The sequence below is a fragment of the Vipera ursinii genome (genome assembly GCF_947247035.1).
Source record: "Vipera ursinii genome assembly, chromosome: 1".
NCBI lineage: Eukaryota > Metazoa > Chordata > Lepidosauria > Squamata > Viperidae > Vipera > Vipera ursinii.
The window spans coordinates 75,249,827-75,277,342 of record NC_139512.1 but is presented as its reverse complement, the minus strand read 5'-3'; the positions used below and the strand labels follow the sequence as shown (position 1 = coordinate 75,277,342).

The following is a 27,516-nucleotide window of genomic DNA, read 5'->3' as shown; positions in this document are numbered from 1 at the left end:
TGCACCCTCTGCTGGTTTGAAAGAAAAAAACATTCTAATACACAGAATAATAGGGCTACACAGGGCTATGTGGGCATACATGTAGCACTTGTCAAGAACTTAAACCAAATATGTCGATAGATGTTGTTAATATGAGAAGTTCTCAAGAGACGTTATGTTCACACCTAATCATATTTCAACCTTCCAGTGCTGTTCACCATATTGCCCTACTAAATAATGTACACAATTATTGTATCTGAATGTTGCAGGAAATCTGGGCCAGCCCACCACGACATAGAGCCATAATCCCGAATGGTAATTCTAATAATCTTCAACCAGAATGGCCACAGTGAACACTGCAATGCAAAATACCTGGAAGGCAGAGACCAGGGAAAACTTAAGTTTATGAAGGGTTTAATCCCCTGGAAGAATTGGGGGAGTGGGAGGAAGCCTTCAGAAAAAATATATACGTAAGCTTCTTTATTTTGGCCAAAGAGAATAATTATTTAAATAAAATAAGTATTTCACAGAAATGCTTTGGAGACTTAGGAAAACTCTCACCTGAATATAACTGAACAAAATTGAAAAGTAGTTTAGGAAATGACTGCTGCCAGCAGAAGATAGGGAAAACGTGGTTTAGGAGTGTGGGCAAGACAGGCATGACTATGAGGATTTCAAGATCAGTCAGCATTAATTTAACAAATTAAATCCCTATATTTGCATACCCTTGTGAAGAGGATGAAGAAATTCAGTAAGCCTTAAATAGGCAATTTGGAAATGGATGAAATCAAATTCAAGTAGATTCAAATGAACGAAGCTGCTGAAGTCTGAAATTACTTTGATCCCAATTTTAAATTATAAGCACATAAGAGATTTTACAAGAAAAAGGAACAGAATGCCGAGTACAGGTAGTCCTCAACTTACAACATTCATTTAATGACTGTTCAAAGTTACAAAGGCGCTGAAAAAAGTGATTTATGACTGGTTTTCATATTGTGACCATTGCAGCATCCTCATGGTCACATGGATCAAAATTCAGTTGCTTGGCAACTGGAATGTATTTATGATAATTGCCCCATCCCTAGTCATGTGATCACCATTTGTAACCTTGACTTTGAAAAGCAAAGTCAATGGGGGGGAAGCCAGTTTCGCTTAATGCTCATTACATGATTCACTTACCAACCGCAGCGATTCACTTGAAGGTGGCCAAAAAGGTCATAAAATAGGGCAAAACTAACTTAATTGCTTTGCTTAGCAACATAAATTTTGGGCTCGTGGTCGTAGGTCAAGGACTGCTTGTACCTAAATTCAACGGTAGAGCTTGCAGACCTAGTTTTTTTTTTACATTTTCCAAACTGCTTAGAGAGAGCTGTAAAACACTATGAAGCGGTATATAAGTCTAAGCGCTATTGCTATTAACCAATTAGCTGATCACCCCTCCTGACAAAGTAAGCCATTAATTGAGGCATTTGAGCCAATTCTAGAATATTACGAAAATATCTGCTCTGAATTTGTGCCTAGAACAACTGAATTGCTTCCAGTGAGAAATGGCAGCCTGACGCTCCCCAAAGTTTTCTAAAGTCTGAAGAGCTGCTCCAACTTTAAAAGCCAGCTGAAAGTTGATTTATGGTGGGCTTTTCTCTCACTGAATCAAAGAAAGATTGAAAGATTGTTGTGGGCAGCAATTCCACAGTTCATTCTGATAACTGCAGAAATGGAAAAGATTTTGTAGATAGATCGGAAATGCTGGATTTTTATCTACACTCCTAACTCCAACAGAGCTATTACAGATTTTACAGCCTTGCTATCCCAATCTCTTAATCGCTTTAAGAAGTAATCAATTATAGCTGGAGAGAGATTTCCTTTTACAGCAAAGACTCCTTGCAGTGAGTTAAACTATTTTTCCAAACTACCAACCCCCCCCCCCAAAAAAACAAAAAAACCCAAGATAGACTTTGGTTTAAAGCAGGGGTCTTCAAACTTGGCCCTTTTATGCCTTGTGGACTTCAACTCCCAGAATTCCTCAGCCAGCGTAACTAAAATGGTTGTAAAATTGGGTTCAGTCGTACAATGATTCACTTTTATGACCCCCACCTACTTATGATGGAAATTCTTGTTCCAATTGTCGTAAGTCAAAGACATTACCTGCATGTATAAATTAGTTAACATTACTTTATGCCATTACTAAGATAATTAAAGATAACAGCACTGCATAAGAATATTACTTAATCTTCTTTAAAGTTCTGCATAACAAAAGGCAAAAACTCAGATGTGAGGTTGAGTTACTATGGAGACGTGATATCCGTTCTACTTATAAGAAGGAAGGTTTTTCTTTTTCTATATTGTCTACCTGGGGCATTTTTGCTTTTAGATTAAAAATGACTATTAGAAAAACAACGAAACAGGACAGAAGAGAATCGCCGGAGTAACCTGCAATTACACAAGATACACTTCAGAATTTTTTTTCAATAAATGATAAATAAATTTGGTCAGATTGGGGGGGGGGGAATTGATATTTTGAAAAAACAAGTGGAAGATTTGTAAAACTAAGACAGGTGACGAAAGATGCCGATAAACTATCTGGAAAGGTAAAACAAATTAATGACAATGGGGAATGTTCAGAGAGTAAGAAGTCAGGAGGCCGAGGCAGGGAGTTGGAAAAAGAATTGGATAAACTGGCTCTACTAGAATTGAGAAGAAAAGCAGTTTGCCTGAGAATTAGACCTATTCTAGAGGTTCCAGCTGAAAATATTAAAGGCAGGCTTATTAATGTTTTGGCAATTTTTTTAGATCCGAATGAGGATAAGGAAAATAAAATGGATAAAATGTTGAAACGTATTCCAGATTTGCCAGACTGAGAAATGTTCCTAAGGGAAAAAGAAAAGAAGGGACCAGTCTTTGCAGCAGCATTTTCGTACAAAAATTGAAATTGGATACTGAATTGTTCTGAAAGTGATTCACATCAGAATTTAGAATCATAGGGCTGCAAGGGACCTTTGGAGGTCTTCTAGCCCAATTCCTGCCAAAGGCAGGAGATCTTATTCTATCTTGGACAATCTTTTCTTGCAAACCTCCAGCAATGGAGCACCTAGAACAGGCATAGGCAACCTCGGCTCTTTTATGACTCGTGGACTTCAACTCCCAGAATTCCTGAGCCAGCCAAGCTGGCTCAGGAATTCTGGGAGTTGAAGTCCACGATTCATAAAAGAGCCGAGGTTGCCTACCCCTGACCTAGAATAAGTTCCAGATTGGATCATTTTTTAATGAGTTTCCACCTATTGCTTCTTGTCCTGCCCTCAATCTTTTAGTGAATAAGTTGACCCCCTCTTCTCTGTGACAGCCCCTCAAGTCCTGGAAGACAGCTACCATGTCACCCCTAATCCTTCTCTTCATTAGGTTAGACCAGGGGTAGGCAACCTCGGCTCTTTTATGACTCATGGACTTCTGCTCCCAGAATTCCTGAGTCAGCATAGCATAGCTGACTCAGGAATTCTGGGAGCTGAAGTCCATGAGTCATAAAAGAGCCGAGGTTGCCTACCCCTGGGTTAGACATACTTAGTTTCCTTAAGTGTTCATCATACAGTTTAACTCTTGGACTCTTTTATCATTTTTGTTGCTCTTGTTTGCACACTTTCTAGGGTCTCAGCATCTTTTTTTATATCGTGGCAACCAGAACGGGACACGGTATTCCAAGCGTGGCCACACTAGTGCACTATAGAGCGGTGCTTCCTCGTGATCTTGATGCTGTCCCCCTGCCAATGCAGCCTAGGACTGCATCGGTTTTTTGGTAGCTGCAGTATATTGCTGGCTCATATTTAAGTGGTGGTCCACCAGGAGAAGATTCTGGTCCTCTGTTTGATACAGTTTAATACCTTCATTCATCACCTCTTTATTGATTCTTTGCCGGTGCCTCTTAGTTTTGAACTTACTGATGTTCATGTTTTTCTTTCCAAGTAAATATTGTTTCTCGATGAGCAACAGAAAATTCAGGAGAGGAAAGAAACAAGAAATATAGATTCCTTTAATTTTCCTTTTCTGCATGTCCTGTTCAGAATTAATTGTTAAACTTGGGCAGTAACTCTTAAGGTATAATCATTTCTTTTTCCTTTCTTCTCCAACTTTTCCTCAGATCACCTTTCTTACTTTCTATTTTAGTGGACACCTAGTATTTGAATATTAAATTAATTGAAACTCTTTAGATAACCAAAGGGCCTGAGCTCTGCATCCATGAAGAGATCTCCAGAACACAAGAAAGCTGACCACAGGTTCAGCAGTATTATCATCTCAGATGAATGGAAAATCTCCCAATCTTCGGAATCTTTTACTATGTGCAATCCAAAACTTTGGCTACCACCTTTAAACCACCTTGCTTTTGGGGAAAGATTTGGGAATAAAGTGATGGGGGGGGCGCCTCTCGCTATGTGTTTAGATGTTCTGGCTGTCCTTCAGGATGCAACTATTGTTTAGCTGTGGTTTATTACAGAGTGTGTTTTAATGTTATATTTTTTTTATTTTAACCTACCTTGGATCCTGTTGGCTAGAGCAGTATCTAAACTGTAGTTATAAATAATCTGGAAACGTGAATTAGACATTACTATTTTAAGTTAAAGAGAATCTACAAGCTGTCAGTCAAACTTGCAAGTACCTATAACTCAACAATAGAATTTCTATACTATGTTATACTAATATTGTAAATATATAGTAATATGGAAGTTAATTATATGCTTCGTTCTTTGCTCTACTAAATCTGCAATCCTAAGTATACATGCATAGACATAAATCTACAGAACACAAGGGAAGATTCAGCTAAGTAAAATGTGTAGATGAGAACTAAGGCTGAAAGACTTCTTCTTCATGAATGCTACTCAATTATTTTCCTCTGGTCCACTATCATCACCCTCAAATATTCTACGCAGTAATAGAGCAATATTTCCATAGCACAATCACCCTTGGGTCCAACAGATATAGAGACAGATGGTGAAAACATCTATAAGCAAATAGTCCTAAATTTCAAGCACCATCAGTCTGAAGATCACTGGAGAAAATTAAAATTTCACACCCTTATTGCACAAAAGCAGACATATGGCTCTATTTCATCTTAAGGTGTATATGCATCCTCAAAATCTTGCATAATACATTTGCCAGTGGGTCAAAATCCCAAGGCTAAATCAGAAGTTATCTGCATAGAGTCCAGCTGCTTTCAAATTAAACTCTGTGGATGGGTACATATGCTCTTTTTAATAAGGTTCTAAGTTATATCCTCCACTTAAAAAAATAAGACCAAGACGTCAATTATGAAAACCAATTAGAAGCTTATTAAACACTATGTGATTAGCCTAAGATAATTAAACAAGATCGCTCAAAGATCAGAACTTTCTTCACACATGTCTTACTCTGTAAAACATGATACAGCCTTCATTTAGCCATTAAATCCATTCACCCTGTGAAGGCATATGGTTACCAAACGTGTAAATTCTTAAACTGACAAACCAGCTCAAGAAAACCAGACCGAAAGAGATACCAAACACAAACCGTTTTCATTATTTAATTTATCTAAACTTGCTGTTACCATTCCAATAACTGCATTATTGACTGAGCTATTTGGACAAACAGAACTCAGTGTTAAACAAAAGTATTAGAGCAACTCATAACCAACAAAACTTAATAGAAATAAATCAAATTTACAGGAAGATGAATTTTGCTAAACAGAAATATTCTGAGAAAGGTAATGAACCAGACAGTTGCTGATCTGGCTCTGTGAAAAGAACAAGAGAAAATAATTATTAATCTGGGAATGGTTTTAACCCCAGAGGAGATGATAAATGAACCTGTTAAATACGACTCTAGATTGTACAGCAAGCAGATATTAAATTAGGAGATTAAAGAATACTTAAATATAACACAGATCATATATTTACAGATCAGCAAAAGAAGCCCTTAATAAACAAATTACAGAACATAAAAAAGAAGCAATATAGAAACTGAAATTGAATAAATTCTCTATACACCACTATATTCCTGCAATATATTATAGGATCTTCCAAGAAATCTTGATGAAATCAGTACCCAGGTCATAAATGAGATATAACAATGTTCTTCTTTGTGGCAAGAGGCTCTTTTTTAAATTTAAAAAACAGTAATGCTCCAACCCACCCAAAGTCTTATAGGTATTTCTTGAGTAGATTACAGTTCTATAGACTATATTTGCAAAGAAATTAAATGGCTTTTTAACTGAACCAATACATCCTGCCCTGACTAAATTTGCTCTAAAGAAGGGGTCTTCAAACGTGGCCCTTTTATGATTTGTGGACTTCAACTCCCAGAATTCCTCAGCCAGACATGTTGGCTGAGGAATTCTGGGAGTTGAAGTCCACAAGTCATAAAAGGGCCACGTTTGAAGACCGCTGCTCTAAAGAAATATAGAAGACACATTTTGAATGGCACTGAGAATATAAATCAGAAAAAAACGACACAAAAAGATTTTGATAAATTGAAATGGATCTTAACAAGCATTACTTTGAAGAAGGGGGACCGTGGTTTGAATTTTTTCACATAAAGGGCATTTTTAAAGAAAAAGAAGCTAATAAATGTAATTTATTACAATAATTAAAGAAATTTACAACCAGTAAAAGAAAAAAATGGACTAGCAATACATGTTAAATTATACTTAGACAAGATAGCTGTCTTAGATTAAAGACCAGATTGTATCACTTATGGCTACATTACTTCTCCTGAAAGAGCAGGATTCCTAGAAGGTTTGCATAAATAACTTGGAATCAAACAGAAATGTACTATCTGTAAGAGATAATTAATTATAAACAGCACACTAAATATATGGGATAAACACAGAAAAAATAAGTCTAGACTTATACCTCGCTTTAACATTAATTATTTTCATTAAGGTGAAGTAAAAAAAAGATTAGTGGAAATTGTATATTATACATGATTTAATTTTTAATAAAACAAAGAGGAAACTCCTCAAGACTCTGGAATCATTAAAATTAAAATCAGTTCAAGGATTTTAATATTTCCAAATAAGCAGCATATCTAAAAGGAATTACAAAAAGAAGTGAGCGCTTAAGAAACCTGACTGATTTTGAAAAACTCAAGAACACCTGTTGAGGCTTAGTTACAATTCAAAAAACATACACATTAAAGATTGCATGATGACATGAATATAAGCAATGCAACTGCTAGCAACAATGGGAATTGCAATGGAAGACAAATATTAAATTTATTGTGAACATTACACTTAAAAAAATCACTAGTATAAGATGCTTCAGTGCTTCACCACCAGAGAGGCTCCCAAGAAGAGACCGTACAGCCGCCTGTCTGGAATGGCACAGGGACCCCCGCCCGAGCAGGGGGATGCGCCAGAAGGCCTCCAAGGTCTCTTCCAATTCTGTTATTCGGAAATGTTTCTGCAACTCTGAATTCAAATACCCTAAGTTAAAAAGAGGGATGCGGTGGCTCAGTGGGTTAGGATGCTGAGCTTGTTGATCAGAAAGTCGGCAGTTTGGCGGGTCGAATCCCGAGTGCCGCGTAACAGAGTGAGCGCCTGTTACTCGTCCCAGCTTCTGCCAACCTAGCAGTTTGAAAGCACGTAAAAATGCAAGTAGAAAAATAGGGACCACTGCGGTGGGAAGGTAACAGCGTTCAGTGCGCCTTTGGCGTCTAGTCATGCCAGCCACATGACCACGGAGATGTCCTCGGACAAGCGCTGGCTCTTCACTGGCCCCTAGAGTTGGAAACGACTAGCATGCATGTGCGGGGGAACCTTTACCTTTACCTTTAAATTAAAAAGCAGATGAATTCAAACCATAAGTGATGGGGGGGAGGGGGGGAGTTACAGTGGAAAATTTATAAGATCTTTCAGAATCCGTTTAACACAGTCTGATTCCCCAGAAGTACGTGCGCTAACTGGCGTAATCCAGTAGCAATACAGATGATTTGCAAAATCCCCTCTTCTGCTCTTGCTTCAGGCTAATGCTGCAAGTGAACATGCTCTTGAAAAGTTAAATCAAGGCCAAAGTGCCTTTCGTTCTCCATTCTGGGTCAGTGGCCAGCCAGATGAATTCAGATTGCTCTCATACGTGTAAGGTGGTGGGGGTGGGGAGCACTTCTTCTATTGTCTTGTCCCATTGTTCTCTCTCTAGCATTGCATATTTGATGCTGGGGCAGGAGGGGAAGGGAAACATCAAATAATTTAATAATAGAGGTTAAAGAACAGAAGCCGTTTAGATTTTTGCAGTTTTGCAAAGGCAAATATTTGAGTGCTAGAGCAGCAGGCTATCTAATACTTTCCTGCTTTGCTTCGATTGCAATTGACTAGCTGAAGCAAAGATAGAAGAAAAGGTGTGTCTAAATACACATTCCAGGGCTAGTTTTATCATCAGAGAGAGTAATTTCCTTGACCTGCCCAAACCCTTTCCGTTAGCCTTCTGTCTTCCATGGAAATCGCTGTTTCATCACAATACCCAAGTAAGAGACAACCACTAGTTCAGTCAACTTCTAAGCAGAGAAATGGGAACCAGGAAACATCTAGTCTATTACAAGCAACGAAATATCTCGAGCTCATTCTCACAGAGAATATTGCAATGCAGATCAACAAAATCAAGAAAAGACATCTAAACATGAACAACAGCAAGTATTGTGTTGGTTACATAAATACACCCGCATTTCTCCCCTTTCCATTTTTTAAAATCAAAATAATAAAATGAAAATGTGCATTTCAGAGCATGTAGCTACTGATATTCTGTCACAAAAAGTTTAATTCTAGCAAAAAAGATCAGGCCACCAGTACAGATGCTTCCTCCTCAGTGTTCTAAGAATGAGGGCTATAAAAAAAAACCTTCATTTGCTCTCCCAGATATCCTCACAGATCTCATTGATTACATGGCCTCATAGCACCACTGTGTCTTGGAGATCACAGCACCACAAACCCATTTTAAACGACTGGTGACAAATGAACAGAAAACATCCAATTTATTAATTTATATTTATTTATCGTAACAGAATAACAGAGTTGGAAAAGAACCCCGGAGGTCTCCCAGCCCAACCCCCCCACCCAAGCAGGAGAACCCACCCCACCCCAGAGAAATGGCGGGTCCAGTCACCTCCCAAAAGCCTCCCAACAATGGAGCACCCACAACCCCTGAAGGCAAGCCACCCCAACAGTCAACCGTCAAGAAATCCCTCTCCCTTCTTTCATTAGTAGTAAATTCTACTTGTTTTCTTCATGTACCCCTCTGTAGAAGAGGTCATGTAGATTGAGATGTAAAAATAGAACTGTGATTATTTTTCAGCCTTGATACAGGAAGCAAACACTTTCCAGATCAGTTTTATGATACAATCATTGCCCTTACTTAAGTCCTTTTCAGAATACATCAATAGTTCTGTCTGGGGGGAACAGCTCTTTATCTATTAAGCAATTGTTTGGCACAGGTGTAATATTGCAGGCCGATTGCGAGGCACTAGAGAAAATCAATCTCCAATTTACAGAAACTGGTCTAGAGCTAAGGTTAGTTACTCATGTCAAAACAAAGCACCTGACAACATTAACCTTAGATAAATTTAGAAGAAAAAAATATCTCATTTCTCTATCAAATTACAGAAGCAGAGTGGAAAATTACTGAGATACGAATTTTAGAATATCTGTTTATTTTATTATGAATACTGAAAGGGCAAGTATAAAATATTAAATGTAGTGCCCAATTCCACAGAATAAGGAAAACAAAAGCAATATTTTTCATTACTACGGAAGATCCCATGGTAGCTATTTTCCTTCCTTTAAATATGATCAAACAGTTCCTAGTTCAACTATTTTCTCAACTCTACAGGTAAAATCTACAATTAAAATAACCGACAGTATCATGTAACAGAGGAACATGGGAATTATTCTGAAAGATGAACAAAATATATAACTAAAGCAGAAACTCCATGTGTGTTTAAGCGGACGTTGTAAAAAAATAGCTGATCCAAGCAAAGTATCTCTAAACATAAGATTTGAATAGAAAGATCACGTTCTACTAGAACAGGGGTTCCCAACCAAAGGTGCTCGCGCCCTTTGGGGGTGCGAAAACTTGGGTTTTCAAAATTATAAGTGTATATATATGCATAATTCGTTCCTGTTATTTCGAACTTTTGGAAAGGGTGCAAGAATATATCAGAAGCGTTTTAGGGTGTAGAAAAGGTTGGGAGCCATTGTACTAGAAGGTTTCATCTTTCATTTTCCTTGCACCATTTTAATTTCTTACACTTCGAAGCCTCTAAAAACCCTGCTTTAAAAACAGTCCGTAACGCAAATACCAAATTTATTTTTGTAATTAGTTGCTTTTGTTTTTTGATAACGGCATTTTCAGTTTTATATTAGAACGCTTAGAAAAGGTCAGGCTTAGTGGGGCTTCAAAGACAAATCAAGATGGAATCTAGCTAGAAAAGTCTAGCAGGCTTACCTCCTGAGTGAATCCTCTTCCGAAATTTCCTCAGGCATTTCCTGGTTTAAGGCGTCCTGTGATACATTCTCAGGTCTATTTGAAGCAGATTGGCTGTAAATTCTTTCCCAGTGCCCCGTCTCTTGATTAAAGACCCCTCTCACAGTCCTTTCCTCTTGAGGATTAGAAGATCTTCTCAGGGGCAGCCTGCTAGAGGGAGACGTTCGGCTTTCCGTTCTCTCAGGTGGTGGTAGCTGGCTACTGCTGGATGGCACCCCCTCAAATGTGCTTTGGGACTGCCCTGGTGCATAGCTGGGTGTGCTTCTTTCCCAGCGAAGTGTGTCATTGTTAAAAGTCAGCAGGTTGTGACAGGCGCGACAGCGGTTCAGATGCCCCCGTGACAAATTGGAATTGTTTTCACTGCTATGTGGGGTCTGTTGATGAGAAGGACCAGGCCTATCAGGCTCAATGTTGTTATTAAGCATCTCCTGGGCCTGATGTGACTGACTAGGTTCACCACTTATCCCCTGATCTAGTTCTTGAAGCCTATCATATTCCAAGAAGAACCGCCTCAAGTCACATTGAAGCTCATTGCGAAGGCTGGCTGGATTGCTTGGGCCAGGACTACTGGTGCCTTCTGCTTCAGCTTCAGGAGCTGGGAAACCCCTCCCTTCTGTAGCTGAAGTATATACAGAGGATTGGGAACTTCCTTCCTGCTGCCTCAGCACCGACAACAAACTCACTGAAGAGGCACTGGTTCTAGGAGGAGGCATACCTTCCAACTCAGAGCGAGGGCCCATATTTAACACTGTTCGAGTCCACTCAGAACCCTCCAACCCTGAGGCCATCTGTCTTGGGTGGATCCTGGACGGATGGCCTGACAAAGACCCAGTAAGGGATCTACGAGTGGGGCCCAGGCTAAAGTTGCGCAGGGTGTTGCCAGCAGTACTGCTCTGAACAGTGCTGAAAGCAGATGGTCGATTAAGGAGTCCCTGCTCCTGCTGTGTTGAAGATGCCTGCTCCTGGGGTTGGTAAGGTTCCATTTGCACGGAAGAAAAGGAAGTGCCAGTGGACCCAGAGGATGTGGAAGGGGCGTTGTCCTGGGATGGGAAGAGAGAAGATGGAAGTCTTGCACTAGAACATCGCCTGCAAAGGCACAAAACCCCCAGATGCTGGCAACATTTTACTGAGGGGTAATTGACAGGCTCACTGAGGCCGTTATAGGCAGATGCTCTAGAGGTTTCACTAGCTGGAGGTGGGGGTGGGGGGGGAGGGGGAGGAGGTGGGGGTGGGGGAGGAGGAGGAGGAGGAGGAGGAGGGGAGGGTGTAGCAGAGTCTTGCATGGCGTTTTGCTCTCCCACCTGGATACCAGAAGAGCGTGATGACAGCATATGCAGGAAATTATGAAGGAGTGGCGTGCGTCTCACTGGTTGAGATTGGAGAATGGAACGTTGACGATAATGTGGCATTTCTGTACTATCCACAGGTATTTCCACCTCTTCATCGTTCTGCAGAATAAAGTGCACACAATCAATCAACTCATGGGGGGAGGGACTCTTAAACAGAAAGATAAAACAGAAAATGCTTTTTCTTGAGTTCGGTAAAATTATTAATAATCTTTCATTAGAACGATCAGTTAGATTCAGAAAATTCCATGTAATAATGCTGTAAATTCCCACAAAGATACAGTGCAGTTTTTTCAAACAAAGCAGTGCAGCTAATACGGATCCAAAAGTGATCAGCACAAAGAAAGCTTTGGGGCCATTGACATGCAATACAGTACTGGAAATATTCCTATTAGTTCAGCAATACATTTCATGCCTTAGTTATGTATAAGCTTGTCTTTTATTGGGTCCCCCCATTCTGTACCAAAAACTAAAATGGATAGTCACCCATTCAAATGCTTTCAGATTACTACCAAGAGTTTTAAAGATTCTGGATCATGTTATTCCTGACTAGTCTGTTTAAAAAATTGCAAACATATGGTAGCTGAATTAATAAGAGAGAACTATATTATGAAGCATCCAAAACCTGAAGCTTCTCACAGACAGAATATTTAATGTCTTCCAAATGATTTACAAAACAATTACCTGCTGGTTCGAAGGATTAACAATTGCTGTGAGTAAATAATGCCCAAGGGGATCAAATCGTACTAGTCTGAAATAGAAAGGAAGACATAACTTCAACTCCAGCTATTCAAGACAATAATATCTACAAGTTCTAACAAACTTGCCACATTTCTAGTTTTTGAAAGAAAAAAGTGCCTGATTTTAGAAATCAGATCGCATCTAATTCTCTCAGCAGCAACGCTTCTGTAAAATAAGATTTTCAGTTATCGTTTCAGAGTCAGTTGTACACACAAACAAAAGCCCCTATATTTCAGAGATGTTTCTAATTTACAATTAGAATAGTTTCAAGTTACACATGCTATATAGAAGTTGCTTAAAGTAAATGATCATTTCAAACAATTTTAGTTAATTTAATTCAACATGATGCATTTATACCTTTTGTGTATTGGGTAATTGTAGGATTGTTACTAGGATCACCTACTATTTTCTGGCTTTTATTGGCTTAACCTAGAGAACAGCCTCCAAAAGAACCACCATTTCATTCACTTATTTGTCTCCTTTCAAACCACTAATTCCTAGATAAGCACAATTTTTGCAGAGCAGTTTCAAGCAGTCTTTAGTTTTCAGGTTCACCAAGACTTACGTTGTAATTTGATCCTATCAACCAGATAGTTGGGCTTTTGATGCCTCCGGCTAACAAAATATCCTGAGTAATATTAATCAGTAAAGCAACTGCCTTGTTAATAGTTTTTTTCCTTTTAATAAATATTTATGCCCACTTGCATATTCTATGTGCCTCAGTTTCGGCTATGTCATTCAAAGTATCACATACAAGTATTATTGCCCAACTCCCTACCTTGCTGTACTACTTGTGAAAGGCTATAGTTGTTAAAGAAGTGTAACAGGATAGGTGAGTCGGAGCTCATTAAAAATGGTGTACATCTCTGATCTAGATAAGCAACACTGCTTCAGTTTCACTTTATTTCAGATAAAGAAATATAACAGTAGGCAGTTGCAGCTATGAATTTGAATAGAACTATTGGTAATTCTCAAATTGGAGTAGTAACCACTTCTGAATACACTCTTCCTTTGGAAAAACTCAAAATAGCTTATGTATCACTCCCTGATTATTTCCAACTACAAACCATCATCATGTGCTAATATCAAATTCAACACCGACGCCAATGTGGTGATCTCCCATAATACCTCCAGTTTTGTCAATTACTCGTTCCTATTTTTGATCTATAAATATACCTCGAGTGATTTTATCCGAAGATTTCTTCTCACAACAGTTACTCCTCCACTTCCTTGTCAACTAGATACACGCCCAGGATTACTCACCGGACTCGCTCCATTTCGCTAGCTGTTTTCACAACTGCAAAAGGCTCCCGGCGACTCCAGTCCCAGAAGTGAATCTCATTGGCTGTTGCAATTAGCAGAAGTTGGGCCGTTGGATGAAAAGCCAAGGATGCAATGGCATTGTTGCTATCTGTAAACCAGCTCTCACTTCCACCCTGAGAGCAAGTCAGTGTAGAGTCACCAATGGTTTTGAAACAAAAAAAAGCCAAAAAGAAAGTAACCTGTCTAAAACATGTTTCTATTCTCTCTCACCTTTAGCTAGATCTAGAATTCAATAATAAGGATCAGCACATATCCTTCATTTTTTTTAATCACACAGGCCCCCATCCTGCACCAGTGAAACTAGGATTCTTTACTTCATTTGCCACAAGCTCATTGCAATATATTGTCTATAGAAGTTACCTAGGAATTATCACACATTCTAGAGAAATGAGAAAAAAAGTCATTTGAGTTGACAGAAACATTTCAACTATGCTGCACTAGCAAAAAATAAACATGAAAAATACCCACTCATGCAAGTGTTTTATTTAAAGACTTTTTTAATATATAAAACCAATCCAGAACCCACCTGATGTTTCTTTACATATTTAGAATGGAAAGGGATGTACACTTAAAGCAGTAACTCCCCCACGACCAAATCATCCATGCATAAAAAAAGAAATAGATGTGTGCTAGAAGGAACTTACATGCAAATCCCAGATTCTAACCTCTCCATCGAGGCACCCTGAAGCAATAAGCCCTGGGATAGTGGGATGAAAAGTTACACACCATGGTGTGCGTCGATGTCCAACTAGCGAGTGAACACACTTGCCCGTTTTCACCTCTGTGATGTAAATATTATGGTTCACGTGAGTTGATGCCATGAGAGTCCTGGGGGGGGGGGAAAGACACCATAAGCAGTTAACTGAGGAGGGGAGAAGAAGAACCTTACTTAAACATCACAGCAAGAACTGTGGTGGAAATTAGTCTTCCCCTATCTGACACCTCCAAATACCTTAAACCAGAGCTCTCATCACGTCAATGTACACAATAATGGTCAAGTTGACTTGAAAGTATAAACTGGGATTATCGTCCAACACTTCTTGAGAGCTCAACTTGGGAAAGGCAATAATAAATTAACCTGTTTTTAATTTAAATGTGTAGGATTATTCACAAACTGGAATTACAGATGTGTTCAAAGATAGTAGTTATTTTAGCATTTCAAAGATAATTATTATGCAATATTTGTTTTTATGATCATTTCATTCTTCCCGTCACCTTAAATGTTTTGGGTTTTTTTTGGTGGAAAGGCATAACACACTTCAAATTTTCAAAGTCTGGAAAAGACTGATTGCCAAATGTATACTTGGAACATAATAAAAAACAACTAAATAAATAAACAAATAAATATTACCTGTCTGGACTGAATGCTAGCAGAAAAGTGGAGCGTGGACTATCCGGTAATTCAACTTTCTGGAAGTTAAAAAGTACAGAACATTTTCTAAGCTCAAAGTACTTGCTGTATGTACCATCATTTTTGCTTTACATAAAATCAACATTGGGAAAATCAGACATGTTCTTAAAACTTCCATTCATTATATCATTTCAAAAAGGCTTTAAAACCAACACATATACAATATCAGTTAATCCAAATCTATTAACTCTGCAAGTACAGTACATTGAACTATCCTCAAGCAAAACACTCAATACACCACACTCAATACATTCTTTATATAATTAAGGATGTGTCAATCCAAAATGTGTCCCCATATAAGGGGGTTCCCCTAACCCTAACCAATTTGCTCAAACTGAAGAAGCTACTTGGATGAGCAGCAAAACATTTCGAACCAAGAAGAAAAGAAGTCCAGTTGCCATGACTCAATTTCCAGACAACTCTACCTGGATGATTCAGAATCTTCATTGACTCCATATAAAGCAGGAAAACATTAAAAACCCTTCAGAATTCCTGCCAAGTGTCTCACCTTGCCTTCCCATTTCATCCAACGGGTTTTGTCTTCAACCAACTCCTGCAAAAGACGCTGTGCTCCCAAAGCTTGTGTTCCACGTTCTCGGCCCCAAAGGATTCGCACAGCATTCTTTTCTGGTACAACCTTCATGATTTTAGTGCAAAAAATGAGTCACTGACAGACACTCAATCTCAAGTGCCAAGGATCTACAGAAGAGCCATCCACATCTCGCAAGTCTATCTTCATGGAAATCTAGATAAGAGACATTTCAAAACAGACAAAAGACAGAAGTTTCCAAGGGTCAGTACAAATACATACAATACAGAATTCATGCGTTTATGAAGTAAAAAGGTAAAGGTTCCCCCGCACATGCGTGCTAGTCGTTTCCGACTCTAGGGGCCGGTGCTCATCTCCGTTTCAAAGCCCAAGAGCCAGCGCTTGTCCGAGGACATCTCCGTGGTCATGTGGCTGGCATGACTAGACTCCAAAGGCGCATGGAACGCTGTTACCTTCCCACCGCAGTGGTCCCTATTTTTCTACTTGCATTTTTATGTGCTTTCGAACTGCTAGGTTGGCAGAAGCTGGGACGAGTTAACAGGTGCTCACTCTGTTACGCGGCACTCGGGATTTGACCTGCCAAACTGCCCACCATCTGATCGACAAGCTCAGTGTCCTAACCCACTGAGCCACCACGTCCCTTTTGTTTATGAAGTAGTTGTTCTTAAATGCATGGCACAACATAGGAGAACAAACCCATCAGGACAAGATTCAACAGTCCATTTGCATTTAAAAGACAAAGGCCACTCTTTTGAAGACAGCGAAGTCCACATTTTAGACAGAGAAAACCACTGGTTTGAAAGAGGGGACAAAGAATCATCTATGTCAAAATTGAACAGCCCTCTCCAACATCATCAATCTCCAGTCTACAACACAGTCCTTTCAGCATTGCCAAGAAGGCTCTATACCCATTTGCACTACTCAAGTAACCCTGAGGACACAGATAAATCTCCAAGTGGCCTCAACAACTCTTTAAAAGACCAGCTGTTTGCAAGGAATATAAATCCTTCCATTTCCCACCATTCAATCGGAGCTGAAGAAGCTTCTTGGATGAGGAGTGAAACATCTTCAAAGAAAAACAAGAAAGCCCAGTTGCCTCTTGAAAATGCACCTTTGGGACAACCGTGATCTGGATGACTGAGAATCTCCACAGACATCAGGCTAGAAACCAAGAGACTGTGAATTCTAGTTCCACTTTGGCCATGAAAGCCAACTGGGTGACTTTGGGCCAGTCACTCTCTCTCAGTCCAACCCACCTCACAGGGTTGCTGTTGTGGGGAAAATAGGAGGAGGAAGGTGTGTTGGATATGTTGGCCGCTTTGAGTTATTTGTAAAAATAATAAAGGCAGGATATAAATAAGATCATTTCATTAGACTGGAAATATATAAGGAATCAAATCCCTGATTTTTATTTAATACTTATTTTATTGTAATCTTTTAATATGGACATTCTAATCCTGTCTTTAATTTCAATAAAGGTAGGGATCAATATGCATTGTACTTTTTGAAATATTTTGCATGCAATGTATTATCTAGAATGAAATCAGATTTAGAATTTATCCTCAAAATTGTCTCTCAATAAGCAACGTAGCCAAACACACAGAAAAATGAAGTCCACTATTGTGATTATGCTTCCTGTTTCTATAAAAGATGAATTATTCATTTCCAGAATTTTCCTGTAGGTTTTGCCTACAGAAATAAGTGATGTAGCAGATGCCACGTAACAAGTAAAATGTAGATTATGAAAGCTTACAGAAAAAAATAATCATGTCAATTTCTATAAACAACCAAAAAGGAAACTGGAGTTCTTATTACCATCTTAAACTCACTAAGGACTTCCAAATTGCTGACCTAGACACCAACCGTTTATGAAGGATAATATTTTTAATTAGCCACAAGAGAAATTTTCCTTGTTAAACAGTTGATAGAGTTCTTAAATGAATCTTCTGCACAAATTACTGTTCTCTGATAAAATAAATTCAAAATTCTCAAACTTTTATTTTTTACAGATTCTATATCCTAAATAAATTTTCTCCAAGGTCCCTAAAACTGTAACACAGAATTCTAATAATTGTACAAAGCTCAGTCGACATAATGTTTAATGCTTTATTTCTTAATTGCTGTAAGTCACTTTAAGTGCTTATACAAATATAGAGGTATGGTATAAACCATATGTATTTCAAAGGATATAGTTGCTATTTTAATTTCTACGTCAGTAAACAACTTCTTCAACTCAAAAGCACTTGAAATAAGTATTTGGCATGTCTTGGAGAAGTTCTTCGCCAAATATGGGTATGTTAAGTCCTCTTTTGTTTCATCAACTGAATGTAAGCATGGTTAAATCTTTACTTTGACTAAAAATTGCAAGTTGATGGCTAAATATTCCTATTGTTGAAAAATACCCTCAACATTCTAGTCCAGAATATAAACTTTTCATCACAAAAAAACTTTAGTTATAGAAAATGGCATTCGGAATTAATAAAGTCTCTTCGTCCTCCTAGTAAAGCAAGAATTAATGGATTTCTGAATTATAAACAAAATAATCGAAGAAAGACAAGAAGAAAAAAAATAAGCTTTTACTATACTTCATAATAGCAAATATGACAAATGAGAAATCAGACATAAGAAGGCATTTTTGTAAACACGTTTCTTATTAACAGCTTCTGTTGGAACAAACTAAGGAAGGCAATAAATAAACATTCCCAATCAGAAAGAACATTCCATTACACAGATACTAGGAAAACTACATATTACACAAGATACCTATAGAACATACTTCAAAGATTAAAATACTGAAAGATATGAAGTATCTAGTCTAAAAGGCTATCATCTCTGGAAAACAGTCCTCTCTTATAAGCAATTACATTTAAGCACTAACAATTCAACCAATACATTGAGTACCCTGAATCTCATGTCTGATGTCTCACTTTTCCATACTTTTCCATACTTTTATGTCAGGGGTTCCCAAACTATGGTCTTCGGCTCTTGGCCAGCGGGCCGCAAAAATGGCTGGCCAGGGCATGCACTCATGGGCACACATTCTCCCCCCACTCGCGGTAGCGCCCAGAGCCCAGTTTGTGGATGCACACGAGTGCAAATGGGAATGCTAACAAGGGGGGCGTGCGCCCCATTTTGTGCATGCACGAACGGGCCACTGTGCCAGTGGGCGTGGGCCCATTAGCGTGCATGGACACGCGCACACGCAGAAATTGCTGCTCTCCCCTCTGGGCTGCGGCCCAGAATGGTTAGAGAACTCTGCTCTATGTGGGTGATTTGCTTTTATAGAAAATCTTTTTAGTACATATCTAGAGTTTCATAGAACAACATTCAATCACACAGGTAGTCCTCGGCTTACAGCCATTTGTTTAGTGATTGTTCAAAGTTACAATGGTATTGAAAAAAATGATTTATGACCATTTTTCACATTTTCTACCATTGCAACATCCCATGGTCACATGATCAAAATTTGAGCACTTGGCAACAGACATGTATTTATCACAGTTGAATTGTCCTGGAGTCACATGTTCACCATTTGTCATTGTCCCAGCCAGCTTCCGAAAGCAAAGTCAATGGGGTAAGATAGATTTGCTTAACGAGTACATGATTCATCTAACAATTAGCGATTCGCTTAACAACTGTGGCAAAAAAAATTGTAAATTGGGGCAAAACTCACTTAACAACTGTTTTGCTTAGCAACCAAACTTTTGGGTCAATTGTGGCCATAGGTTGAGGACTACTGTATCTATGTTTATTTAGAAGTATGTCCCACTAAAATCATGTGTAATTTCATTAAATGGGCTGCCAACTTTAAAAAAACACTTTTTCAAAACTGTTAGGTTCCAAATTTCATATTCTAGAATGTACAGAGGCTTTTTCACTTTATTAAAATTGATTCATTATTCAATTGCCTATTCCTTCATCTTGCAATAGATCTGGCATAGCTATAATGCATTGGTCAGTAGCCTGTATAAGTATTTCTGCAAATTAAACCTCTCAATACCATCATTTAACAATAATTTATGTATGTTTATAGTTCTAAAAATATTTATCTTCTGATTGTTGCTGACTACTGCATGATGCATCGCAAATACTTGAGTCTGACTTCTGGGGAAGAAATGGCAAACCGAAGACATTAAAATGGGAAGCTGACAACTGCAGTGGAATGAAGTGCCAGCAAGTAGACTGGCTCCTTGTAATTCCTCTACAAAGTGAAGACTTGAGATCACCCATAAGTGCTCCATAAATCGCTCCTAGTGAGGAGATTGCACAACCGCAAGATTGTGGTCCTCAGCAGGTTTAGAACAGGGGGCCCCAACCCCTGGTCCATGGACTGGCACCAGTCTGCGGCATGTCAGAAACCAATCCACACAAATAAGCAAAGCCCCATCCACAGGATGCAGGCAGTATGTGGTACCACACCCCCTCCAGTCTGCAGAAAAACTTCCCTTCACGGAATCAGCCCCTGGTGCCCAAAAGGTTGGGGGCCATTGATTTAGAGCTCTTGAAATGAGGGAAAGTCATTTTTGCTCAAACCACAGTGACACTTTTATGGGCATTAGATCCATATACTTCCCTTTTCTAACCACTGTCAGAAATTGCTGGTTAACTGCTTTTCACCTATTTGGAATCTGGTGAGTTTCTTTCAATCCCAGGTGAAAGAAGTTTTAAGTACAAGTTTTATTTTATTTATTTTATTTTAATTCCATTTATATCCCGCCCTTCTCCGAAGACTCAGGGCAGCTTACAAGCTTAGCAGTAGCCTTCATTCTATGCATATGCCTGCTTATTAGGGCTTTCATACACCCCCCCCAAGCGGCATTATTACAAAGTCAGCTTAATTGCCCCCAACAATCTGGGTCCTCATTTTACCTACCTCAGAAGGATGGAAGGCTGAGTCAACCTTGAGCCTGGTGGGATGCGAACCTGCACTAATTGCAGGCAGCTGGTGTTAAGGACTTTTTTTTAAAAAAAATCTGGAATAAACAGCAAAAGGGTCATTAAAACTTTGGTTTTAGAAATTATAAATGGGCTAGGGATCCATAAGATTTTGGAATAAATTTTAAAGAATCCTTCCCATCAGAATTTTTTTTTTTGAATTTCTTACAAACATGACAGAACGGGACTTTGAAGGTTGCACACTACAGTCCTTGACTTACAACAGGTAACGTAGTGACTTTTCCAAGTTACAACGGCACTGAAAAAAGTGACTTATGATAATTTTTCATAAGCATCCCCATGGTCATCTGATCAAAATTCTGATGCTTGGCAACTAGTTCATACTTATGACAGCTGCAGTGTCCGGAGTTATGTGATCCCCTTTTGCAACCTTCTGACCAGCAAAGTCAATGGGAAAACCACATTCACTTAACAACCTTGTTACCATTTTAACAACTGCAGCGATTCACTTAACAAACGTGGCAAGAAAAGTTGTAAAATGGGAGCAAACTCACTTAACAAATTTCTCACTTAACAACATACATTTTGGGCTCAAGTGTGGTCATAAGCTAACAACTACCTGCACAGGGAACCAGAAGGCACTAAAGATTATAATTAAAGGAGAACATTTAGACTTACTAAAATAGAGCAAAATATTTTAACATTGAACATATTGATGAATATTTTGAACAATAGATCCGGAACTTAATTCTATAGATAGACTGTGCTTAAAAGAAATCATGGAACAGGAAGTTTTACCAGACAAGACTGAGACTGATCTGAAAGTGGATTTAAAAATGACAGGCTACAAGAATGATATGAAAAAAGGTGCTCCACTGGATACACAAATGAAACTGGAAACAAATGAAATAACAAACCAAAGAGTGACCTGGATATCTATCCTATATTGGATTTACAAAAGAGACTGCTTAAAACTTTAAAGAACTTTGTGAGAAGGGAAAAAGAAATAATGAAAAGAAACCAAGTATTAGGACATTATTTAGAGGGATTAAACTCAAGATTGTTAAAAAAATAAAAGAAATATAACATTAATTTACTTATTTGATCAAGGTTAAAATAGGTATGTTATCTCTCATAACCCTTAATGCACTTTTGCTGACCAGAACTGAATGATAAAGAGTTTAAAAATTTGTTTATAGATAAGAGATAAGATATGGGAAGAGATTATTTATTGTATTTTAAAGGTGATAAATTTACTAAAATTGTTTATACTTGTGATGAGTGGCAGAATTATTTCTTTATATTTTTTTACTAATTATTTTTTCTTATTTTCTATTTTTTATTTTCTATACTTTTTATTTTTTATTATTCTTTTTTTAGTTTGTATTAGCTTTTATCTTTTTAATAACATTGAATAAAACTACTGCTAAAAGATCAAACACATTACTCTGGACAGCTAACAGTACTTAAAACAGTAAACCAAATTATTATTTTAAATGGGATAAAGCATCTGGCTACATCTTATGAAATCTCAAGATGATATATAACTAACCTAAATTAAATACTAGGGAAATTAAGCTAAAAGTTAAACGATCTCAAATTTTTTTAAAAAATGAGTTAATTACAAAGTGAAATTCAGTAAAGATAAATTTAAACTGTACATTACCAGTAAAGTATTTGCAAGTTTATTTTTGAACGCTCTTTCCAAGTATTCTTCTTCCAACTATAATATTCAAACACAAGTTGTTTGACAGCCATGTATTTGCCAAATGTGGAACAGAACCTTTTTCACAGAAGTATATCCAGTCTGGTATTTGATACCAATATTAGGATATAATTTGCCACTGGAAGAGGTGTTAATATTTTGCAAGTCTGACTGGGTGTATTTTGTGTCTCTGTGGGAATTCTGTTCTATAAAATCTGATTTTTCAAAATTTTAAGAGAATATGGGATTGTTTCGGATGATTTAAAAAATATTAGTATAAAGTGGGCTAACAGAGACATAAAATACACCAAATCGAACTTTTTTTTTAAAAAAAAAAAAGGTAAAGGATTCCCTGAAGATTTTACTCTGCTAGTCATTGCAGACTATAGGCAGTGGTGCTCATCTCTGTTTCGAGGCCATTGAGCCAGTGCTGTTCAAAGATGAATCTGCGGTCATGCAGCCAGCATCTCATGGAACACAATTACCTTCCCATCAAAGTGGCACCTATTTATCTATTTGCATTTGCCTGCTTTTGAACTGCTAGATTGGCAGGAGTTGGGGAGAGAACAGGAGCTCACTCCATCTCGCGGCGCTTAGGTCTCGAACCTGGGCTGTCACAGTTTTCCAGCCAACAAGCCCAGCATCTTAAACCGCTGAGCCACTGCACCGCTCCTTAAAATCAGATTTGGAAAACATTAAAATATTTAAAATTACATTCTAATATTGGCACGAAATAACAGACTGGATAGAGTTCTATGAAAAATGTCTATTCTTCACTTAGCGAATAGAACACATGGCTCCTAAGCTTGCCTCATTTGCATATTCAAAGGTGAGAGGATGATACCTGAAATGAGTGTTCAAAAACATACATGCAAGTACTGTATTGGTCTATCTAAAATATTAAAACCCACACTTTTTATTACTAACACAGAGTTCCCCAAGCTATATTACATTAGATAATATCCAGGAGAAGGCAAGATAGACTGAACCCAGGGCTTATTTATACATTTTTTCAAAGTACACATCATTTATTTTTGACAGATTTTATAAATAATGGGAGAATTACCTTGAAGCAGAAGAATGAAAGCTCTCTTGCTTAAGGGTTAGTATTAGTATACTCCTATGCTTTCGGTATGTTTTATTAGATTTACTGGTGTTCTTAAAAGCACAAATGTTGACAGGAAAATAAGTTTTCTACTGGCAACACATTGAGGGTTTCTGGTGGGTTTTTTTTTGGAACTGGGGTGTCTTGCTGGGATCTTTGCATCTGACGCATATTACATCATAAAATGATGGTTTGGGGGGGGGGAAAGAACTTATTTTAGAACTGTTCAAAGTCCTAATTTTTTTAAAGAAGTTTTCTTTGTATACATGCGGCCGGAATACAGATTTTAAAGAAAAGGATGCTGTTTCCTTTTATATAAAAAAACCTGCAATACATATAATTGTAGCTTACCATATGATGTTGGGGAGATTAGCATGGGTGAGATTGCATTCATTGCCCTTCTTAAAGGGCAAACAGTCGGGTCTGCTTTGCAATTCCGATTACATACATAGGTCTCACCGTGTTTTCTCTTAAATAAACCTACACAGGGTTACGTAGTTGCTCTCCACTAAAAAGAGGTGTGTGTGTGTGTGTGGGGGAAACCTCTTGGTAAAAGAGAACAGGACTCTCTGCGTGAGAATTTAGGGTTACGTAGTCGCTCTCCACTAAAAAGAGGTGTGTATGTGTGGGGGGGAAGCCTCTTGGTAAAAGAGAACAGGACTCTCTCTGCGTGTGAGAATTTAGGGTTACGTAGTCGCTCTCCACTAAAAAGAGGTGTATGTGTGGGGGAGAAACCTCTTGGTAAAAGAGAACAGGACTCTCTCTGCGTGTGAGAATTTAGGGTTACGTAGTCGCTCTCCACTAAAAAGAGGTGTGTGTGTGGGGGAGAAACCTCTTGGTAAAAGAGAACAGGACTCTCTCTGCGTGTGAGAATTTAGGGTTACGTAGTCGCTCTCCACTAAAAAGAGGTGTATGTGTGGGGGAGAAACCTCTTGGTAAAAGAGAACAGGACTCTCTGCGTGTGAGAGTTTTTCTAGCAAGGCGGAAGGTCGAAAACTCTCCTCTTTGAGACGGGAGCAAAAGAACCCCCATCTCTGCCTTCAAAGAGGGAGAGAGAAGCAGGAAAAGAACAGAAGGAAGCAGGAAAGGTTACCTTACCCGTATTTACGTGTGCTAAAACAAATCCAAAACCCAGGGGAGGGGGAGGGGAATAAAACATGCCAGAAGATGCCGCAAAAAAAAAAAACACACACACACACAAAAAAACCCCACAAGCCAGCCAGCCAGCCAGCCCTGCCGCCTCTTAAGCAGAGGCCTCTTGCTGGGAGGGAGGCTGACCGCCATGAAAATATCCGCGGGGAGGCCTGGGACTCCCCTAAGGGGTCCCAACTCTTAGCCAGGCCTACGAGCCGCACCCCTACTCCCGAGCCAAAGAAGGGGCGCGATGCTGCTAACCCGGGTAGCTTCCCCGACTGAAGGACGGGCTGGGTGCTCCAAGGTGGGCGGGCTGGAGAGCCGAAGACGCCAGGCTACTAGGCCTCGCCGCCTCGTAGCCCAGGCGGCTCGACCTTCACCTCCCGCCGGCCCCACTCCCGCTCTTCCCCGCCATCCCCTCCAAATCGCCGCTCGTGGCCTCTTTTCCCCCGCCGGCAACCCCAGGAAGGGGAAGCAGGCCCAGAATCTCTAGGCCCGGAGCCTACCTGGGGCAGGGAGGGAACCGAGGCCTGGCGGCGCACTCCAACGGCGCGCCCCCCCCCCCCGCGCGCGCGCGCGCAAACGGCCGGACGGCTGAGGGAGATGGGGGGCTCGGGAACTAGCCGGGATCTAATCGGGGAGGAAACGACCCAAATCCGGCGACGATCTCCCCCCCGCCGCCGCCGCCGCCTCCTCCTCCTTCCAATGCAGCTTCTCTCGTCGTTGCCTCTCCGGGTTACTATCAAGGCCAGGGCGCCTAGCCGAGCGCCTGGCGGTCGAGTCGGGAGCCGTCGCGGAACGAGCCCCGAGCCAATCGAACGAAGGAGCCGCGGTTAGAGCAGAGCTGACGAGCGGGATTCAGAGAGCGAGATCCGGGCGGGGGAGGGGGGGGGCTTCTGGAGAGGAAAAAGGAAGGAGAAAGCCGGATTTGCAAGATCCTTTCAGGGCTGATGTCATCTGATCCTCGCCGCACATCGGGGGGGGGGGGGGAAATCCTGAGGATACCGATGACCTATCCCAGGGGTAGGCAACCTCGGCTCTTTTATGACTCATGGACTTCAACTCCCAGAATTCCTGAGTCAGCTATGCTGACTCAGGAATTCTGGGAGTTGAAGTCCATGAGTCATAAAAGAGCCGAGGTTGCCTACCCCTGACCTATCCTTTCCCCCTTCGCCTTGCCTTGCCTTGCCTTTCCGTCTCTCCTCTCCTCTCCATCTTTCAAAGTACATATCCATAATTTCTTTTTTTTTAAATTGAAAAGTTTTTCAATACATTTTATCTTTAACAACCCCTCCCCCCCAACCCTTCCCAACCCTCCCCTTCCCCCCTCCCCGTCCCCGTCTTCCCAGAGCTAAATACAAGGTATAAAAGTAAAAAAAAAATCATAAACAACCGTATGCTAACAACAATAAGCTATTAAGTCTATCGCACTCTAGCTCGTATAAAATGACTACAAGCAATACTAATATCACATCAAAACTTATGCAAATGCTAAATGAAACTTTTTAGTCCCATATTTATTCTGGATGTAATCAATCCATTTTTTTCCACTCCGTTATATAACGTTGTTGCGAATGGTCTTTCAAGTAAGCCGATATCTTTGCCATTTCCGCCAGGTCAGAATCTTTTAAAGTCCATTCTTCTATAGTCGGCAGTTCCTCCTTCTTCCAGTATTGACCTACTAAAAGTCTTGCTGCCGTAATTAAGTTCAACATCAACTTAGTGTCCACAACAGTAGTATCAGTAATTATACCCAGTACATAATTTCTGATTAAAAAGAAAACTCACTCGCGTAATTTAAAAATAGGTTACGATATGAGGCTGCCCACCTGCCTTTAAAAGATTTCTGTCTGGGGGTTTAGCTCATTCATAAATCAAAATAAAATGGATTTTAATTGATAAAATTATTTCTTATAGGATATTTGAACCCGTTTGGTATTGAAACGTCTGCAAGAAAACAACCAAACTCCAGACTACCAAGGACCCAGCAATTATTTAAAATTCAGCATATTTTATTTCCCTAAAATACTCACACTGTACAGACAAATTGATTATGTGCTTTGCATCTCAAATCTTTTAGGCATTTTATTTTGCTACTTTTATTTTCAGGAATGTCAGTTGCTCTCTTGATTTAATCTTATATTCCCCTTGGCAATTTTTACAATAATCCCTTTTATGTTAATCATTTGTCTCTGCCTATTGTTTTTTTCTTCTGTGGAGTGTTTATTATACTGAGATCCTCATAAGTGCTTTCAGACAAAACTTAATATCTATTCCATATTCTCAATATGGCACATCTAATAAAATGGTTTTTCAATAGAAGAGAATGTTTGTGGTCCAGGATTGAACTGTGGTAGGATTAATAATATTATCTAGTTTGGTAATGAAAGGTCCGCAAGAAAACCTCTAAGCTCAGAGAGCACCAATGACCCTAAAATGATTTTTAAAATCCACATTAGTTTCAACTTTATCCTACCATAAGTATCCGTTCCATCCAAATGTCAGGTTGTGATCCTCTAAAACGGGTGTCAAACTCGCAATGTCACGTGATGTATCGTGACGTATCATGACTTTTTTGCAGAATCAGTAAACTAAAAGAAATTATTTAGTCCAGTAAGCAGTTCAGGAGTCTAAATTAAAGCACCTGTGACAGATGTCTGTCTAAGGATTGAATCATGTCTCTGGGTAACGTTTCCCACTTTTAAAATTGCAATTAAATAAATTCAAGAGACTGGATTTAATTTGCAGTCCTCTGAGCATTCTTGCTTCTCTGAATCTTTCCAATTTCTCCCAATTTTTTCTTAAAGTACATTGCCAGAACTGGACATAGTAG

General features: G+C 39.2%; 1 protein-coding gene across 4 annotated transcripts in view; it reads right to left on the bottom strand.

Annotated features, from left to right (window-relative positions):
* Positions 1-25,373, bottom strand: part of AMBRA1 (autophagy and beclin 1 regulator 1) — a 162,344-nt gene extending 136,971 nt beyond the window's left edge. Inside the window, exons 1-8 of one of the 4 annotated variants that reach the window (XM_083374519.1) lie at positions 25,190-25,373; positions 15,802-16,038; positions 15,234-15,292; positions 14,527-14,710; positions 13,823-13,995; positions 12,503-12,569; positions 11,774-11,920; positions 10,434-11,512 (exon numbers count right to left, since the gene is read on the bottom strand). In XM_083374519.1, the coding sequence (XP_083230645.1) occupies positions 10,434-11,512; positions 11,774-11,920; positions 12,503-12,569; positions 13,823-13,995; positions 14,527-14,710; positions 15,234-15,292; positions 15,802-15,936 (1,844 nt within the window). In that variant the 5' untranslated portion in view covers positions 15,937-16,038; positions 25,190-25,373. Of the gene's footprint in view, positions 1-10,433; positions 11,921-12,502; positions 12,570-13,822; positions 13,996-14,526; positions 14,711-15,233; positions 15,293-15,801; positions 16,039-23,900; positions 24,076-25,189 lie in introns of those variants that run through there. The other 3 variants (XM_083374520.1, XM_083374517.1, XM_083374518.1) reach the window with 3 other exon arrangements.
* Positions 25,374-27,516: the final 2,143 nt, after the last annotated feature.